This window comes from Bemisia tabaci, chromosome 4 (genome assembly GCF_918797505.1).
Source record: "Bemisia tabaci chromosome 4, PGI_BMITA_v3".
In the NCBI taxonomy this organism is placed as follows: domain Eukaryota; kingdom Metazoa; phylum Arthropoda; class Insecta; order Hemiptera; family Aleyrodidae; genus Bemisia; species Bemisia tabaci.
In genome coordinates, this window is record NC_092796.1 from 9,104,323 (window position 1) to 9,125,572 (window position 21,250).

Here is a 21,250-nt window from a genome sequence, read left to right on the forward strand (position 1 = left end):
CCTCATCCACACTCTCCACGGGGTATCCTAAATCCGCTCGTTTTAATGATGAATTCAAAATACTCTTAAGCGTCTTAGATGGGATGTTATATTTGTTCCTCAGCGGTGGTATGGTTCAAATGTAATCTTTTATCCATGATTGCATTAATTTTTGACCCTGAAATAAAATTGATGAAATGACATAAATTAACTTTTGATCAGGTCAATGACCATGTTCGCGGAATCGAACGTGGATGTGGACCTTCGGATGCTTCGGTCATTCCGAGTTTTGAGGCCTTTAAAATTAGTTTCCAGAATACCAAGTAAGACATCGCTTAAACCGTAGTACTTGTAGTACTACATTGTAGTGTCAGTACAGAGTTTCCCTTATGTCCAGTCATAGCTCAGAGAATAGTGTGATTTATATATTTATTTTCGTACGTCTTCGATAGTTTCATTGGTTTAATATTCTTCGACAAAATTGTTTAGTGGTTTTAATTACCTAGAAACGTGGTTTACTTAATTCCTTTCTATAAAATTAGTACTCGATATTGGTGAGTTATTCACTTTAATGACTATAGTAGAATTTATAGTAGATAATATAAAAGGAGGTGAGGACTGGAGTGCCTTAATTTGATTGCAACATCGCAAAATTTCGCTAGCCAACTCATTGATTTACTAAAGAGTGGCCGTATAATTTTTGGATGTAATACATAAACCCGTCAAATGATAAAAGACCATGTTTTCGGGTGAAACTGTCAAAAGTTGCGATGAAATTGAGTTTCTCTTTGTCTCACTCTTTCATATTTAGCTTCAACCCTGTTTTAACTTACAGTTAGCGATAGTTACGAAGTTAGTTTTAAGATTCTTGGTGTATTTTTTTCTTAATCAGTTTGATCCGTTATCTAACTTGGTGCGGCTAGTGTTCATTTTTTTATATGACTTTCACGATTAAGTAATTGCGGCATGAGCGTTCCATTATGAAAGAAAAATAAAAATGACGACACATACGATATATCTCCGTTCCACTCTCTAATAAGACGTTCCACTCTAATTCTACTTCTACTTACTTTCTTTAGTTCGAGAATATGTGGAAAAGCTCTGTAACTTCAATATGATATCGTGTTCGATTATTATTTGGACGTATTTATGCTGAACGGGACTATGAGGAAATGAATTGTACCACAAAGAACTATGATGCCGTGCTAAGGAAAAACGCCGAATGAACCTTCAGGCGTTGCCATATCTCCTTCAATATAAACCGAATTTATTGGGAAAATTGTGAATATTTTTCTTCAAAATTTTCAGACAATTTTGTTCGCAATTTGATCTAAAATCTGTGAAAATGTCAAAGAAAAATATGCATAACTTTCCTAAAAATACATGTTTCATACGGGGAATAATTTACCATATTTAGTTGCCGTATGGTAACTCTCGAATTTTCATACGGCGTTTTCCCTCAGCTCGGCAGTATGATACACGCCGAACATATCTTTTCATTTTCATTTCATTTTCAGGTAGTTCCCAGATAAATACGTCCATTTGTCCCTTCAATGTACTTCAAGTTACTCTTAACTAGCTGACACCATAAACTGCAGTAATAGAGCATTAAGGTTTAGTAGAGTTCTCAAAATTTAGAGTACTTCATTTGTTACCTTTAGTAAGGAGTGAGCACTGAGACCTATCATAAACTGTTCTACTTAGGAAGTATTACCTCAACTTACTGCCCCAACTATAAATGTGTTTTTTTAGAGAATGCGTTTTTTTTTTTTTTTTTTTTTTTTTTTTTTTTTTTTTTTTTTTTTTAGTACAAATGTCAACACGAGTGTCCGATTTTTTTGTATCTATAGATTAGTCATGTGTAAAACATTATTTAGAATGTGACAATAGAACAAAAAATATTCTAGTTTCCCCCAGTCTTGATAATTTATTCGTATTTAGAATAGTGAGTTCATCCGTAGTTATTTTCTTAAACATTGACGTAAACACCTAGACAAAGCCAGAGGGTTATTGGGCTTCGCTATACATAATTTGCACGAGAAAAATACAAAAAGGCGTCTCTTTTGCTCGGACAAAAATCTTCAGTAAAATTTAAAGTCCAAGAGCATATCTTTAGCCTGAAATTAAAGGCCGTTTACGGCAAAAAAACTGGTGTCCATAAAAATTCAAAATTGAGCTGTTGATACCATAGCTCAGATTAATAACTTACGAACACTTGGTGGAAAAATCTTAAATAAACTAAGAATTGTGTTTTTTTTTTTTTTAGTTTTGCATTTCATCAAACTTAGTTTTAAGAAATTTATATTTGAAATTCTAATATGCTATCGGCACAAAAATTATCTAAACTACTAGGAAATCATTCTTTAGGAAATTTGCGAGTAATTTCAATCGAAATCTGAAAACCAGATTTTTTAACATAACTCGACAATAATCGCTCTATTAAAATTACTTTCTCGGATCTATACCGTTTTTCCGGTGGACAGTCACACATGCAGATCAAAGCAGACCGCATTTTTCTTTTCGATTACATATATTGGACTCTATGAATTAAAATACGAAGGTTTAGTTTGAAGTCTTAAAATTTTTATTTTTGATTTTGTTATTGCGCCAATATTTTGGTTTTAATGGCGGATAAATAAAATTGTTGCCTTGAACGATTGAATGTATCTCGTTACATTAATTTCGTTCAATTTAATCAATTGATGAGTTTAGATCTGATTGATTTTCACATTTTTCAGGGGCCTTATCTTTGCGATTGATTTTCACTTAATGTAGTTGATTATAGTTCTTTAAGCAAAGTCGAAGCTACGTCCATCTTTAAAAGTAAAGTTCTCCTGTATGCATGAACTTGCTCAGTAGCATTTCCATGATTATTTTCAGACATAAAAAAAGGGAGAAATTGGTAAATGTTTAAAGTTGATAATTCGATGATGTCATCTTTATGACCCAAAAAAAAATTTAACATAGTGTCTTAAAATCAAATAATGGGTCTGATACGAGATTCTCTTTCACATATAATAATTTAACACTTTACAAAAAATTACCAATTTAAACTTTTTCCAAGATGCGGGTAATTTAATCAGTTTATGCGCTACATCATTCAATTATGGGTGGGTTACCAATATCTGATTATTAGCTTTGTTCTTAAATCATACTCATTTAAGGGCCGCCTCATGGGACTACCATTACGTAGCATTTCCTAATGGGCAAAATTCATGTATTCGATTTGGCTTCCAACTTTTTAGCTCCTAAATGACACCCCTCTTTGACTCTCAAATTCGATTTTAAAATGCATCGAAGAAAACATTTAACTCGTTCCTCCTAGCTTTGACTTTGCCCAAAGGTATGATTAGTTTGTAAGTCTTAGTTTGTAGTAATTTATCTTGTTCTTTTAGCTGCACATTTCAAGTAGGTAGTTTAGCAATTGTAAATCTTTGTCGCAGGTTCATCACCCTTATCCCAACCAAATCATTAGACATGGACTTAAGAACTTTAAGAGCTATTCGGGTTCTGAGGCCCCTCAAACTGGTCTCTGGCATTCCAAGTAAGACGCGAGCACTTTTTCAACTTATTATTGCAATGACTTTTAAATATTGATAGCTAGAGATCTTTGAAGTAAGTCCGATCACTCTATAAGAACATGTATCAGAGGGGTGCAAAAGTAGGTGAAACGCCAGTCTACAAATTTTAGCTAATCCTTTTTAGTACAGTCGTCAGAATGAAAATAATGAGAAGCGGAATAAAATTCTTTGAGATACACGAAGAGATAGACCCAAATTTGAAAGTGGGAATTAACAGAGATTTTCCACGAACAACAAGTGAATTGTCCTTAATTTTGCTTCAAGTAATTTTGAGGGGTCGGTAAAAAGTAAAAAATTGTTACAAAGAGCAAAAACACTGTAAAGTTTGAGATTTACGAACCTTCATTGTTGTGACCAGAAAATGATTTGACACCTAAATCTTTTAATTTAGGTCTATGGCTGGTTTTTAATCCTCTGCGGGTTTCGATTCGTCAATTCCACTCGTAAATAATAAATGTTATCGTACTCAAAAAAAAAAAAAAAAAAAAAAAAAAAAAAAAAAAAAAAAAAAAAAAAAAAATGTGAGTCCGATGTTTGTCAAGTCCACTAAGTTCTCTTTACCCCCTTTTGCTCCATTATTTCCTGCGAGCAAAAAGAAATTAGACGTACTTTGTAGGTAATGAATGTTCCGTTTCATTACAATGTTAATGCATTGTATTGAGTTAGTTTTACTGAAAATTGGTCCGTATTAGTATGTCACATTATCAGTATACAATAATTTCCTGTAACTACAGTAGTTTTCCTTTTAACCATAAAAGTTTCATCCTTTGAAGGAGTCAATCAAAAAAGTGGCTCCAATTTTTTTTTATCAAATTCTTAAACTTAGTACTACTGGAAACGATTTGATGGCTAAGCTTATAAACCACGTATTTTGATGGTTTGCAAAGTTGCTTTCGTACTTAATTTTTTGAGCAGAAAACCAATCTATGTAAATTTACCAAATGTTTTCCAGTGCTCCCTCCGGAAAACTGAAATAAGAACGAATGTTTTAACACACATCAATCTAGATAGCGATTTCCAAAACATTAACATGAAAATGAATATGTTGTTGGTACAAATTTTATTCCACCTGACTTATCATTGAACTAGAAAAAGTTTCAAACGATTGAATCAGTGCTCTCAGCTAAGGTTTACTTTCAAACAACAATAGAAGTTCACTTGTAGGGAAATTCGGAGATTTTGGATACCGTTTTAGAAACGGACATACATATAACCGTCAAGTTACCAGTCGCATTGATGAGTTTATACAATTAAATTTGGATACTATTAATGATTAAACTTTTGTAAAAATTAAACTGCTTCTAATTAATGAAAATTCATGTTTCTACAGGTTTGCAGGTTGTGCTGAAGTCAATAATCAAGGCTATGGCACCACTGCTGCAAATTGGTTTGCTAGTCTTATTTGCCATAGTTATTTTTGCCATCATAGGTTTAGAATTTTACTCAGGTGGCCTTCATAAAACGTGTTACAGGTAAGGAACATATTCATTATTGCTTATGGCATGTAATTAAATATTGATTTTGTTCGAAAGTAACTTAAAGATTTAATATTGAAATAACAAAAACAAATCCTGTTCACCATCAGTAGAAACAAACATTACAAACCCCATCCTATACACGCAAAAAAAAAGTTGGTGCTGATGTCAAGACTCCCTGCTCAAAGGGCTCTTGCACTTTCTTTTTTATGCTAACAGACTGTACCTGTTGAGAACAGAACGTCGGTCGTCATCACAAAGTACCCCGTTCTCATTACAGAAACTTTGTAGGTAACTAAAACAAAAAAGTGCAGGAGTCCTGTGAACAGAACTAATTTTTTGGATGTAAAATTAAAGAGAAAAAAGCTTCTATAGAAGATATATAAAGTAAAAGCTATTCCACCATGCCACATAATTGAGGACAAAAATGATACTCAGCATTGTATGTGCATTCATTAGATAAAGATGTTTTCGTTTTGTTTTTAGAGATAAAGACATAACGCAATTTCAAGCCTTCTCTTGGCTCAAGGGTGAATTTATCATGAAAATCATTCATTTTCATACACAACAGAGTGAAGAACATGAATTTCAATTTTCCCGACTTTTCAAATTCCTCTCATGAAAGGCTTGCCTCCATGAATTGAGATCCCTTTCCCTCGCAAACGGATGGATATATTTACCAGGCTGAAATATTTCGGAACCCTCTCTAAAAACTGTACTTCACTAAAAATTGGACGTATTTTTATCAGACAGATTTATGTGCAAGTGAAAAATATGGGGTGTGCTCGTTAGTTCTCATGGCCGCCATAAGAGTGAATGAGAATAATAGAGCGCTAGTGACGTCAGCGGCATCGAAGCCGTCTCCGTTGTGGCCCTTCTTCCGCTTTAACTTATGAGCCCTGTCCACGACGCTCTCGTGCCATGCCCGCGGCTCATATATCACGCATTCAGTTTGCACATAGTTCTGTTTGCTGAATTTAAAATCCCGCTTTTCCATTTCTTGAAAAGGCATCACGCCCACTGACCACATTGTTTCCTATGCAGCTTTCTAGAGCACACCTCATATTTCTCACCTGTACATAGTTCTGCTTGATAAAAATACGTCTGATTGTACTAGTACTTGCGAATAACATTACTATTGATTTTCATCTACTCCTTTGTTTTCAGTCTGTCAGATCGAAAGAAAATAGTTCCGGATGGAGAGGCACCGACTCCTTGTAACGCCGACTCCGACTTCGATCAGAGTAAAGTTCCACCGGGTGCATACTTATGCAACGCAAGTATCTCAACGTGCCTTGAAGAATGGGAAGGACCCAACTTCGGAATAACATCCTTCGACAATATCGGCTTCGCCATGCTCACCGTCTTTCAATGTATCACAATGGAAGGCTGGACCACCATTTTATATTGGGTGAGTTTCCTTTCAGGCAGTTCGCATATACTAGAATGAAGGGCAACTTAATCTTCATCTAATTTTCTTATACTCATCATGTCTTTTTTTTAACCGAAAAATTCGCCTTCTGCTGCGTCTGCGGCAATTGTTGTTACGAGTATGCGGTGCGTGCTGGTTTCAGGTAGTTACATACTCGACTCTTTGAAGGCGTTTTGTGTGCGAGAGCAATTCGCCAGTTCTCTAACAGGGTACGCCACTTGCGCACATAAAACGCCTTCAGAGAGTCGAGTATGTAATGACCGGAAACCAACACGCACAACATATTCGTAACAACAATTGCTGCAGACGCAGCTGAAGGCGAATTGCTCTCGCACATAAAACGCCTTCAGAGATTCGTGTATGTAATGACCTGAAACCAGCACGCACAACATATTCGTAACAGCAATTGCCGCAGACGCAACTGAAGACGAATTTTTCAGTTAAAAAAAAAGGGTATGAAAGGGAGTGTGCGTGTAACAAGAGGGTATGTGTGATCGACATGAATCGATCGAAAAATGAAAACGTGAATCGATCGGCACCGATTCGATCGACAAATTATTAAAAAACCGGTGTCGATTCGATCGACATGAATCGATCGACAACCGTGAATCGATCGACAAACCTGTGAATCGATCGAAAAACCCGTGAGTCGATCGAAAAACCCGTGAATGGATCGACAAATACTCCAACCTGTAATTACGGTTTTTTTAGCCCCCCTCCTCGTCCTACAACGCTCCAGAGTACAGTGCCAGCCCCCCCCCCTCCAAAAAAAGCATACAATGCAAATCAAGACTCCTTCAAAACAACACACGTTTCAAAGAATTGCGTTAACTTCGCTAATCGTGTTGAGTTGCTCTGTAACCCTACTTTGCCGGCCTCGAGTATTTTAAACCCGAGCTCTGCAGTTTTTAACGTTATTTTGTTACAATCTGTGCCTCCAATCGATTTTTGAATAATAGCTTGCACAATTTTCTACCAACTATGAATCGTCATGGGGATCACCGAGGAGAGGAGACAGCTATGTCATGCGGATTTATTGGCACAGATTTCCCCGTCTGTCTATGCACATATTTTACAATGATTCTTTTTATTCTTCTTCCCTTTTTCCTGATAGTGTTGTAGGTTCTCGTCTCCTTTTTCCTTAGCTCCTGTGATGTTACAGATTACCATACAAATCAATTTGTTTAAATGAGGACGTACGACCATTGTAACTAAGAAAATTGCGGCGGACCATTTATTTCTATTCGGAAAAAAATCCTACCAATCAAGGTGTCAAAGGATTTTTCTAGATGTTTTGGTTGTCATAAGTAAAAAATGTTTCACAATTTTCGAAGATACACTCCGGTATTTTTTATGCAAAAATAAACTTTAGAAAATGGCAATTATAAAAAATGTTACAATGGACTTACAATGTAATGAGAAGATTGGTCTTTTATGACCCAGCTTGTTAGATACCGTAGAAATGTACCAAATGCTGTTTTTTCATATCTCTTAATTTAATATCCATCATTTTTTTCTTCAATGTTACAGATGAATGATGCTTTAGGCAGCCTGTTCAATTGGATCTATTTCATTCCTCTGATAGTCTTGGGTTCATTTTTTATGCTTAATTTAGTCCTTGGTGTTCTTAGTGGGTAAGTGTCATTCTTATTAACTTTGTAAGGCTTATATTCTCTAATTCTTGTTTACTCGTATTTTAAAGACAAACGGGCAGGGTGAAATTCAATGGAATTGTGCTTCGTTGTATACTTACGACATACATGGTATCAGTTACCCTACTTACCAAGTTATTTGGTACATTAACAAATGGAAAACATTATTTTACCGTTGAACACTTCTTTGAAAGTATCAACCATTTTTTGTGAGAGGGAATAGGAGAGGGACTAAAATATACACTAATTGGCTCATAAATGCATGATAGAATCATGTGTGCTTTCATTTTATTTTTACGGTCCATGTTTCAAGTATGAAAAACTGAATGCATATTTTTTAAAAGATCCTAAGGGATGCAATAAATTTAATTTTTGGGGGTTTTTTGCCAAATTTTTATTTACTTTTAGTGCAGTTAAAAATGGCCGGGAAATTATTTTATTTTACATTCAGTTATTTGGTAACTCTGATAAAACGTCGTATTCTAGTGGGAACTGGGAAGAACAGCCCTGAAAAAACCAAGGCGTTGGAGAAAAATCTGAATATACTAACATGGGGTTTTCTTTTTCTTTATGATAGTTACGAAAAATTTCCTCCGAAAAGTTCATCATCATCAGAAAAGCCTGGTTTAATGTTTTTATACACTGATAGACCCATTCCTTTCTTTCAGAGAATTTTCAAATGAAAGAACTCGCGTTGAACGTAGAGCAAAATATCATAAAATGCGAAAGAAAATTATGTATAAAACCATGTTTTCAACGTATATTGATTGGATTGAACAAGCAGGTATAAAGAAAGTAAAAGAAAATTTAGTGAAGCTTTTAGACTCTAATCTTCTTAATTTGGCATTCGAATTGTATACATATCTGACGTAATTTTATTACAGTTGCATCCATTGAGTTCACTAGTATTCTAATCCTTAATTACTTTGAGTCATTCATTACAATAAGTTCTTGAATAGTTCTTCAATAATACAACTTTGATAGAAAAAAAAAAACCAAAATATCACATTTTAGTAAAGAGGTTTGACGCATTATTGGTATTTTGGTAAGGACACTCATTCGGACTTTTTTAATTTTAAAGTATACTTTAACTCCTTCCACTTGATTAGTCTCTAGATTTGCTTTTATTTATCTGAATTCAACAAATGATCAGTGCGCAACTTGGAATCAGTATTTTTTACCTTTCCTGCTCATATATAGTCAAATAACCTTTTCCGCATTTTAAATTTCTCTCGTACAAATCGCTCATGTTGTATCATACGCTAGCCGTCTATATTTTGGCTGTAGGATACCGATTTTGACCTACCAAATGACATCATTTTACGAACATTGTACCACTAAGTGCAGTGACTGTGCACTGTGCACTGTGCGCAGTCTTAGAATATTCAGCACGCCATGCAGATGGCGCACTTCATTGCGATCGTCGGGAACCTAGCCACTCGATACGTGTATCGGGTCCCAATGTTTGCTGGATTGCTTTGAAGCCGTTTTCATGGCGGGAATGTATTTGAATTTTTGCATCGTGATAAATAATTCTTAAAATTAGATCCCATTAGATATTTTTTTGTGCCTGAAGCGTTCTCTAATTTTTACTTACTTATTAATTTGCTTCGAGCAAATCGTGATTCAATAAAGTACCTTCTGTTTACACCTGCAAGGCATGAAACCTTGTACGTTTTATATTCGAGTCTCTGATTGGTTATCATTTCGCGCAACGGACGACTGCGCACTAATTTCGTGTAATTCGTATGCATCCAGCCCACGTACAAACTAAAGGATTTAAATAAGTTCATCGATGCCTTAGCTTAACTTAGAACAATTTCATAAAACTGAATGTGATAATATTGATATATTTTCACGGCGCGCTCTTGCAACACTCAGTGTTGGAATTACCTGCTTGTTTCGTTTTTTATTCATAAGACCTTTATATTGTGAATATATATATAACTATAAAATGTCCTGTACGAATTCTACTCTTGAGCTGTATGCACATTTTTGAGTCATCCCATTTATTCTAGGTCCTTCTAGTAGTTTTTTTTAAAAATAAGTAGCTAATACATCGTAGGTTTTTCAGTATCTTCTTTTAAAAAATGTACAGCCTTTTACTAAGACGCAGTAGAAACTTTGAATACCACGGTAAACATAATAATCTGCCTTGTCTTCAACTCTTCTGTATCTTGCGCTTGTTTCTTTCAATTCTTAATTTGAATCCTTGTATTTTGTAGTGAATTTGCCAAAGAAAGAGAAAAAGTAGAAAACAGGCAGTCTTTTTTAAAATTAAGAAGAAAAAATCAATTAGAAAGAGAATTGAATGGCTATGTCCAGTGGATATGCAGAGCAGGTAAGTGTTCCAGCATCCTTCCGTTCACGTTACCTCATAGTAGATACATTTATTCTCAATTTCTTTACATGACAGAAAAGACTTGATGAAACCGTAATTCAATCGGAGTTTGATGTAAATTCTGAGTTGCTCAACGACTCATCATCATGCTTCTGTAAGTCAAAGTGGAAAATTAGGTAGCTCTTTAAGTATGCAAAGCGGTGCCAAAATGAAGATCAATTTTATGGCAACCTATTGTTGGACGCGTCATCCAGCAAGACAGGTCCATCTACGAACACAATTCTGAAATAAAATACGTTGAAGTGCTTCATCACGCACGTAATTTTACAAAGGCAACTCTGTAGATAGGCACGTTTTGCTTGACAATAAAAACGTCCAAGTATTCTAGTTTGTCGAGGATAAAGCCAAGATAAGTATAATGGTAAGTTAAAAATATTGTAGGAAGACTTGGTTCATACAACGAAGTCCTCCAGCCCTGTTTTTGCCTCAAGAATAGTATTTTTTAGTTTGCTTAAATTATTAGTTTTCAATTTCTTTTAGAGCTAAAATTTTTATTTAACGCAATTTTAAAGCGTTACAATTATAGCGGTATATCAATGCGATGACCCCAAACCACAACCAGATGCTCTGAAGCAAAAGTGAATGATTCACCCTTTTACTATAACCAATTGTTTACCCTGGTAAAAATTGGCATTAGAGTCTGTGTTTCAAAATACCATAGACCTACGGCCGGCTGTAAGATTTCCAAAAGCTTCTATAGCCGGCTACACAATTTCTTACAGCCATTTATAGCCGATGGCGACTAGGCAACTCACAGCCAGGCGATAAAGTGTATGCGAAACGTCACTAATTACGGATGCTAGGACTTAGTGAGTTTCTGGACCACTGCTCTCTTTTTGGGCCGTAGTATCTTGATTTATTTTGCGAAGAAAGCTCCGTACTTTTGATGGATGCCTGCCATTCCTTATATATTAGAGCGCCTTCAGTTTCGTATGATACTGTGTAATACCTCTGGTGTGAAATAGTTGCTTCAAGCGCCGTGGCACGCTGCGGTGCGGCAGGCGGGCAGCCAGCGCTAAACGCGCATTGGCGCCTACAAACCTAACAGGAATACTTCACGCGTTGCGCAATGCGTGAAGTATCCCTGTTAGGTTTGTAGGCGCCAGTGCGTCGCCGCTCCGCTTCGAGTTAGGCTCTAATATTTAATCTGGAGGAGTCAGCGTTATTCAAGTCATGATTTTGAAATGTTAGCACATCCTGTATGGATTATTCTCGTTTTAATTGATGAAAAAAAAAATATGTATTAAAGGAAAATATAACGTATGTTTTGTAAATATTAAGGTGGTTCCGTACCAAACTTAATGATTTCCAAAGCACACGAATTTCTACACAATTTCTTATAGCCTTTATAATCGATGGCGAAAAAGCAACAGCCAGGTGATAAAGTGTAAAGCCCGGCTATAGGAACTATAGCCCGGCTGCATAATTCTTTATCGCTTCGTATAGCCCGGCCGTATGATTTTCTCCGCATTCTACAGCCAGCTATATGATTTTCTGTAGCCTTCTTTAGTCGGCTATAAGAATTCCTATGGTATTTTGAAACGCAGCTCTTATCGCCAATTTTTACCAGGGTATGCAACCAAATAATCCTGCATTTCAAAAATAGTGGCTCAAAATTCTATACTCTTGATTTAAACTTTTATCCAATAAAATAATCAACATTTTTCAGTGAATGTGTGAAAGGATATTCTTAGATAGAAGAAAGAAAATCTCGCAAAATGCTCTCTGATAAAAAACAGACCCTCTCTTTCTTCAAGATAGAATTTTAAACGGTGTTTGTAAGGGTTAAAGCCGAATTACAGGATATTCTAATTCCGTCGTGAATGCTCTAGTTTAACGGAGTTTATATTCTTACAACTTGGATTGATTCTTTTGTTTTTGATTTTCCAGAGGAAGTAATTCTCGCCGAAGGTAGAACAACCGAGGAGGAAAAGAAATACATCATTGATGGTAACTATAGCTCTAATTTTTTTCGCAATTCAAAACTTCAAAAGTATCGTTTAAAATTCATAGGGAATTATATCATTAAAAATGTTGGTAAGCGATAATCGTTGAAAATCAACCGCTTACGAACACTCTTTGTTGAACGAAGTTAACTCGTACCTTCCAAAGACTATATTTATTCAAGTCCGGAGTATTACCGTCGCTTCTCTGTTCCAAAGACTATATTTATTCAAGTCCGGAATATTGTCGTCGCTCCTCTGGCGTAAGAGCGTATCTCGATTTATACGTGAGCCCTGTTTTACATTTAAATCCACGCTTTTGGTGGCTCATGCGGAAATTTAGATACGCCATCACGTCAGATGAACGACGTTATGTCGCTGAATAAAGCATCCTTTGTACGTAGGATTTCTCAACGAATTGAATTTCATATAAACTTCCTCCATCAAAGATTTCATAGTTAACCTTATTGTCTCTTGAACTTTTATTTTAAATAATTGTTAATGAATGGATTTTAACTTTCTATTTAAATAAAGCGAGAAGAAGAGCGGCGGCGAAGAGAAAAAAGCTGAAAAACCTGGGAAAAAGTAAAAGCACAGAAACTGAAGAAGAGGCAGAAGAGGAGGAAGATGGCGAAGATAGTGAGTATATCATCATTGTTTTATCCCCCATCCTATTACATTTATTCCCTTTCTCCTTCCTTTAGAGATTTTTCCCCTTCGCTCATTCATCGATTTGTTTCGAAAAATAACATCATATTTCCTCACTGTTACATTACACTATCAAACAATTTAAAATGGTAAATGTCAATAGGAGAATCTCAAGGTTTCATCTAAAGCTATTCTTGCACACAATGTAGCGGAGTGAAGCAGTATAGTTTTGCTTTGAGAACCAATAATTTTAACAGCTCTTTTGAGTACGGAGCTTTACCAATCAGCGTGGATAATTTCGAGAATCGTTTTCTTTCTTTTTTGCTTTACTTTCCCGACAATCCCTTACAAAATCTCAAAAATCATTTCAATAATTTCTACAGAACTAGGCAAATTCTGCTTTTATTGAAGTTATCTGAGCAAAAAATGATAGACGAGAGAATAGATTAAAATTAAGTATCGGAATCATCACCAAAAAAAGCCAATGATGAACTCACTTTTTTTTTATTAGGGGCCGTTCATAAATTACGTTACACTTCGAGGTTGAGTGAGGTGAAAGGGCTGGCTGTACGTGACATCACACGAAATTCCGCATAAAACGTTCATATTTTTATAATTTTTTGAAAGTTCTGATTAGTATTTCGAACAAAAGTATCGTTTTAACGTTAAGGGCGGAGGAAATGAGTAGGATTTTAAAATGTAACATAACATTTTTGGCGCGCAGACGCGTAACGAGGAAAGGGTGCTTTGGAATAATATGTTTTGCAAAATGTAATTCATTAACGGCACCTTTCTTATCTGCATCGTAAGTCCATGTCTTGACAATTCTTGACATTCTCTGCAGTGTTCAGATCCTCTCCCTTCCATGTAAAAATGGGGATTGGTTTCATTCTGACATTTATTTCAAACATTTAAAATGATAGATCGGTTTGTGCCAAGCTGTGAAAAAAATTGAAAGAAATTAAAATCATTTAACGCAATCATTTTGTGGGAGATTTAATGGACATTTCTACGGTAAAATTTCAAATGATCGGTGTAATGTTTCGAGTAAGCTTTCCGGTAACCGTCACCGGATGACCCAGGAGGAGTGACGTGTGGCCTTATAGTCGAAAAATGTTAGTAACAGACTAAAAGGCCGAATAGCAATGTGTCAGGATAAGATATTCAGTAAGATTGAATATATTTTACGACTTAATTTCCAAAAAGAATGGTAAATCCGGTCACAACTTTAGGAAGTCTGCACTAGCGTCAATAAAATGCTGAATACTGTTTTCGCTGAACTCTATCGTAAGGGATGGATTCGACCGGCTTCTGACCCGGTAAATGTCTAGTTTGTACATAAGTTTTGAGAATTCGTGAATATTTTACATTTAGCTACAGTTATGAAAATGCTCTCTCGTGTATCCCCAAGGAAGATAATCAGTTAGATATCAACAGTCTATACGACGTATTTTTTTTATGATGTAACTACTAAGTTGCCCCTTTTTTCTGTACCTACATTATTGACCATTTGAAATTATGTAAAAAGAATTTAGTCATTATTTGTCATTTAGGTTTACCTTTTGTTTCAGCGCCAGATAAAAAAGATAATAAAGGTAATTTATTTCACCTTCCGAAGGCTGTTTGTGCATTCGACACAATATAAATAAAAATTTTCAAGCTTTGTAGAGCATATGACTCTTGTCCGTAAAATTTGCGATAGAATCTTGAAATTTGTAAATAGAGTAGCTAAATCAAAGCTTTCAAGTAACTTTTGTCACGTGCTGGCGGTTTAAATTTCTCCCTATATACTTTGAGTGGAATTAGAGTTGAAGCAAGTATGTATTCGTAGCAACTAGTAATTACCAGTAGAGGTTTGTGTATATATTACAGTTTTCGCTTTAGCTTCTTGATTATTTATTTAACAAAGTAAAATGGCAGTGGATCTGAGTTGCTCTTGAAAAAAAATTGTACATGCTGCTGAGGCCTGTTTTTTTCTTCCTGTAAAATAGATTGCGTTTTCTTATGGATAAAAAACCTTTTTTTTTTCTTTTGGAACGGCAATTGACAATTTCTTTAAGTTCCGCATGATTCTGCAAAACTCTTAAGGAGCTCGTAAGAGAGATTAAAAAATCAGAAACATAAGGAGAGAGAGGAGCAGACACGGTCCTTTTTCCTTATTCTTCCACAGAAATTACGCTGTATCATTATTGAATGTCATTAAAATTTCTGGCGACATAACGCTAAAATTTTTTTAGTTTCCCTCATGATTGAAGGTAGATTTGAAGTGTTCTAATTGAAACAGATACCTAAGTTTCAATCAATTTAAAAAAAAATTTCTGTAAAATGCATCTCAAAAAGTGGCACTCATAGATTTTATGACGACAAAAAGCAATCAACAAGTCCAGTGCACGATGAAATCCATTTGATGAGTGATTTATGACAGTGGATAATTTATTGAAAATATACAGCATTTGCCGTATAGCGGTGCTTTAGTTTTCAATTTTATTCCGTTAGTCTTTTCGTAAAAAAGGTACATCTCGGCTTCAGCTAGGAAGAGAATCGAAGAGAAAAAACCTTTAATTTAATGGAACATGCAAAACATCGATTTACGGTGAATTTAATTTTTGTAAAAGCCACCTATACCCGCGGAAAAAATATTAAAGATCTGGAACCTGGAACAGAAGAAAAAAGACAAAGAGGTTCAGGTCCGACATCTATCAGCCCTATGTGTGTAGGACCTACGACTGCATTTAGGTGGTAGGTGTAGGTTGCAATGATTCATACGGTGGGCATCAGCATGCAGTGGTGTATGTTCCAAGAATAACAATTGGGCTGCAATTTGCAATAAGGAACCAATATTTCTGATTCATTATAGAAGCATCACAGTGCCATTAGTTTCCTTGCACAAACATGGGCTTTTATGGATGAAGCAGGAATGGGCTGCATTTTGCAAGTTGGAGCTATAAATTTCGGCTCATCTGAAAAAACACTTATGAGCATTGGGAAACTAATGGCACATTCGTTGTTTTTAAATCGGGCCGGAATTTATAGTTCCTAATTTTAAAATGCAGTCCAAATTATAGTTCCCTATTCTAAAGCGTAGTCCGTTAGACGTATAAGGACTTGAGATGAAAGATACCATCAACGATTGAGCTTTCAAACCGCGTTTTTTACATGGCAGCTCCTGAAAATGCCAACCCATACTTTATTTTTTTCAGGTCAAATAAATCAGTAGTGTAAGGCTTAACGCTCTTTCTAATTTTTCTCTTTCATTCCTTGGTTATTTACTGAAAACTTTAGTCATATTTTTTACTTTTTTTCCCTCTAGATACAAACTATGCGCGGGAATTTTCAAATCTCGTAGGAACAATACGTGATTTTTAAGTTTACCCATCACGTCAAGTTACAAAAGGCGAAGACTTTTCAAATATATTCAGACTTAATTAGCTAACCATCTGGAAATACACTCGGCCTTTAATCTATCTATAAACTTCTACTACATCCTCGATTGATCCATATCTATAGATCAAAATGGGTCTCTTCTTTGAGCATATTCAATGTCTCCCTTAACATTCCCTCCATTTTGCAGATTTAAGCTTACATCCTACTTTTCAGAATGCATGTTCCTTGGCCTAACTTAAGCCATGTCCGATTATATTGGTGCTCTTCAATCTTAAGTCTCTCTCGGAAACTCTCGAAATACTTATATTCACTAGCTGTATTCTTTCTTTCTCGCATGGTTGTATCTGGTAGATGTAAAAGTGGTCGATCAGTGGAGTTTCACTCAATAAACGACTGGTTTGAGTTGGCTCAAACAAAAAAACGCGGGAATATTGGTGACTAGTGTCAAACGCTTTGACATTTTTTTTTCAGGATAAAGGACTTTTCCTGGGGTACCATTGAGGTTAGCCTTCGGGCTTGCAATAAATTGCATTGGTTGATTTAATCATTCAATCAAGGGATGGACTGGATCATCGAGGCATCAGGACATGGTCTTGGTTCACCCTTGCTCTATACTGCCCTACTAAGGAAAAACGCCATATGAACATTCGAGAGTTGCCAAATTTCCTTCGATACAATACGTTTATTGTATCGGAAAGTTGTGAAAATTTTCCTTTGAATTTTCAAAATCTTTAGGTAAAATTGCGAACTAAATCATCTGAAAAATCGAGAGGAAAATATTAATAAGTTTACCAAAGAATTCGCGTTTCATCAAAGGAAATTTGCGAACGCCTAAAGGTTCATACGGCGTTTTTCCTCAGCACGGCAGTATAATTCACCCTCCGCGCTCTCAGGACTCTCCCTTTCCCTCAAAAATCCTCTCTGATCGGAGCCCCTCGATCACCCCTGTCCCGTACCCTTCTAAAGGGCCGGTTCATCGTTGATCCGAGGAAACTTTAATCTTAAGATGGGTCCTATGCATACATCTAAACAAAATGATTAGCAGTAAAAATTAAAAATAAAAACTTTCAAGAAGTACATTTTATTCATTATGGGAATCTTTTTTTTTCTTTCTTTCTTCTCTTCTTTTTTTAATCCCGTTTTCATCTCTTCAAGCTTTGCAATTTTTCTCCACGGCCTTAACCCAGAAATTTCCCGGGTGTTTGACTTGATCCTTACAGTATATCCAAAGACATAAAGACGGGCGCTCGTATCTAAAAGCACGGGGAAAAAGTGAAGCTAGGTTCGGCGCTGCGCGCTTGTGTGAGTGTGTAAATGAGCGCGGGAATCCATGGCGGCAAACGGAAATTTGATTTGAACTTGTCCTCTTGATTTTTGCACATTTCTTCTTTGAAACGTATTTTAAATTCCTAAAACGAATATACTAAGAAAGTTCGGTCTGCGTCCTAATATAATACACCTACTTTTGCTCGGTAACAGGCAGTAATCTCACATAAAGTTAGTTTTTCTTCTGCTCATGGTGGTTCTGCAGGTTCAAACAGGCCGTTACAGTTCTAGATCAACGTTACTCCCAAATGAAATTAATCGGTCGACGACGGACTGAAACTAACCTAAAGTTAAAAAAATATGAGTGTGTACCTGAATTTGGGCAAAAATCAACCTAAAATACTTTGTTTCCGCAATTTTATTTATCAGTTCCCGCCCTACATTTGAATTCAAACTTGTCCCGATTTCGCCGCCAATCCTCTAGCCAATAGTAGAGGTGATTGAAAAGAAGCTCTAGAAGCTTCATTTTTTGCTTTTAGTGCTCCGTCTTTATGTCTTTGAGTATATCACACGCTTCTTCAACCACAATGGACTCTGGGACCAGTGGCGTGGCGTGCTTTGCGATATATCGATTAATCTGCTATTTAAACCCGTGGAAAAGGATCGATAATCAGGGTGTTCGCAGCGAACGCCTTAATAATCGATTGTTTACCACAGCTTCAAATGGGGAAATATCGATAGATCGCAAGGCTCGCCTTGTCACTGATAAATCCCTTCAACACTACCAATAACTGATTTTAACAATCAGTGGTGCAAATGACAAGATGTAACCACCACGAATTTACTGTGTATTACATAAACCACCATGAATAGGTTATTGTGCCTCAAAACTGCTTTGTAATCCCTCTATCAAATTGGACAACTGAAGAGTTCGTGTGTACAGAAATTTACCAAAAGCGATGATTGTGAAACCTGTCAAAGTTATGCAGAAATTTGATATAATGACAGCTGTACATAGTTTTTGGAAAAATATAAATGGAGGTGTTTGTTTTCATAATGGTTGCATGTTATCCAATGATTCAAAATTTTATCAGAATTTTCAAAGTTTAAAAGCCTCCATTACCGGAAAATAGAAAATAAACTTCCTGATTAATTACTGACTAAACTTAAATGCTTGAAAGCCGAGGCTCTTGCGATTTGCGGTATTTTCTGTAATTTTACTTAAGTACTTTTTTTCCTCTTGAAAATGAAGCCCTAAGATATCTAAAAATGAAACTACCTATATGGGAGTTCATTAACGTATAAAAAAAACGAATACCTCCAAACACAGTATATCGTCGCCCCTCTGACGTAAGGGCGTATCTCGATTTCCACGTGAACCCTGTTGTCCATATAACGCCATGCTTTCCAGGGCTCATGTCTAAATTGAGATACGCCATTACGTCAGAGGAGCGACGATATGTACTACAGTTTGTTGTTTCAAACCCTCTTTATCCTTATTTTTAAACCCTTTTTCACATTTCTTTAGGTATATCCATCCTACTTAATGTCATTTAATAAATGGCCAGAACATGAAGGGTTTATTTTCAAGCAATTATTTCAAAGTATATCGATTTGACCAAATTGTTTTATTTCTTAATTTATTTATTAGTTATTCATTGGCATTTTTGTTCGGGGGTTTTCATTCTTTTCAGTTCATTTCTGATTGAGTTTTCGGTCTATAATTAATGACAAAAATCACTGTAAAAATCGTAGTTGTGCCAATAATAAAACATGAATATGTTTATAGAATTAAAGAGAAGTCTTTTTTTTGGGTCAACTCTACTTAGTTGACACCGCATCCATCAGGTGGCTTAATGGTCATCGTCATTGACTCTGGCTTAAATACATTGAATTGATAAATTTTGCTAATTATAATACTATTTTACAGGTTACAAGAAGAAAAACAAAGGTGCTTGGGTTTCATTCTGGAATGCAGAGAAGAGATTCAGGTGACTAAATTTTATCCTATGTAATTGCTTACCTACCTTTAAAGATTTTGAGGGTGAGAAGTATAGAAAAATCCTTTACATTTCATTACAGAAGCTCATAAAAAGAGGAAATGGTATTAATTACCTTACTTTTGTCTGATTTTTATCCATTAAAACTAGTGCCTGCTTTCTATTATTATGCGTCCACATAGCTTAACATTATGCGACGTATGATTAACTAATGACTATAGTTAATATTTTATACATTTAGCTTCTACCTCTGCTTCTTTTGCTCATTTATCGCACACGATGAACTCTTATTCCATTGGGTTAGTAGAAACCTCATTTTTTAACCAGAATTTGAATTAATCCATGCTGAATTTAAAGTTATTTTTGTTTTAATTGCAGGTTTTGGATCCGACATACTGTCAAAACGCAAACATTTTACTGGTCTGTCATAGTTCTTGTTTTTTTTAATACTGTCTGCGTAGCTGTTGAACATTATGGTCAACCAAAGTGGCTCACCGATTTTTTATGTAAGTATTAAAACTTTTTTCCATGGTCAGATGTAACTTATTCAGACTAAAAAAGCATTCTAATCATTTTGGTCTGCACGGGGAAAAAATGAAATCGTTGATTTAACAATTTTGTAGTTAAAAAAAGTGTCCGCCTTGTTTCAATGTAGATTTTACAATAACATTTGCTATTTAAAGTTAAATTAGCTTTTCACTATTGTAAAATGTGCATTTGAAACATGTCGGACATATTTTTTAACAATTTAATTGTTAAATCAGCAATCCTTTTTTCCCTTGTAATTCCCTAATTCCGTAAACAAGGTCAAATCCACGAATTCCGAACTTCCAGATACATCGGATTCACTTGCTAGCTCTTGAAAATCGAATAAATCAAAATTCTACATAATTATTCTTTAGCGCATCCTCCTTTATTGCAAAAATGTAAAAGGAAATCGACAAACCCAGCGTGCATGGAGGCTATCTCCATTTAAATCTTCCGTCACATTCTTACGGCGCAATGATACAACTATTTGAACTCTCCGGAATGCGTAAGGTATCACGCCGCATTTGAAGGCATTTTCAAAACAGCCAAGTTCCGTTATCGGAATAATCGTTTTGCGTAGTTCATATTATTTTGTTTCCATTTCTAACCACTTGTTAAATTATAATCCTCCTATAAAAACCACACATTTGCTAAATACAATTCTAGCTGAAGCGCACTTAAGCGCATTTATGACTGCAAAAATGTTAACGGAAATCGAAAAGGCCAGCATGTATGAAGGCTATTTCAATTGTAATTTTCCGTCGCATTTCTAAGGCGCAATGATACAACTATTTGAACTCTCTGGAATGCGTAAGGAATCACGCCGCATTTGAAGGCGTTTTCAAATCAGCCAAGTTCCGATACCCAGATTACCCAGTTTTGCATAGTTCATATTCTTTTGTTATATTCCGAACCACTCGTTTATTTTTAATCCTCGTAGAAAAACCACCCATTTGTAAAT

General features: G+C 35.6%; 1 protein-coding gene across 20 annotated transcripts in view; it reads left to right on the forward strand.

The window, feature by feature from the left end:
• The window catches only part of cac (calcium voltage-gated channel subunit cacophony), a 400,227-nt gene that overhangs the window by 308,743 nt on the left and 70,234 nt on the right, over positions 1–21,250 (forward strand). For 9 of the 20 annotated variants that reach the window (XM_072299250.1, XM_072299249.1, XM_072299258.1 and 6 more), the window contains 10 exons: positions 3,423–3,523; positions 4,891–5,032; positions 6,203–6,446; positions 7,998–8,101; positions 10,345–10,460; positions 12,411–12,470; positions 12,998–13,102; positions 14,665–14,706; positions 19,692–19,752; positions 20,140–20,267. In XM_072299250.1, coding sequence (XP_072155351.1) covers positions 3,423–3,523; positions 4,891–5,032; positions 6,203–6,446; positions 7,998–8,101; positions 10,345–10,460; positions 12,411–12,470; positions 12,998–13,102; positions 14,665–14,706; positions 19,692–19,752; positions 20,140–20,267 — 1,103 coding nt within the window. Of the gene's footprint in view, positions 1–201; positions 303–3,422; positions 3,524–4,890; positions 5,033–6,202; positions 6,447–7,997; positions 8,102–8,787; positions 8,904–10,344; positions 10,461–12,410; positions 12,471–12,997; positions 13,103–14,664; positions 14,707–19,691; positions 19,753–20,139; positions 20,268–21,250 lie in introns of all 20 variants that reach the window. The other 11 variants (XM_072299270.1, XM_072299261.1, XM_072299269.1 and 8 more) reach the window with 7 other exon arrangements.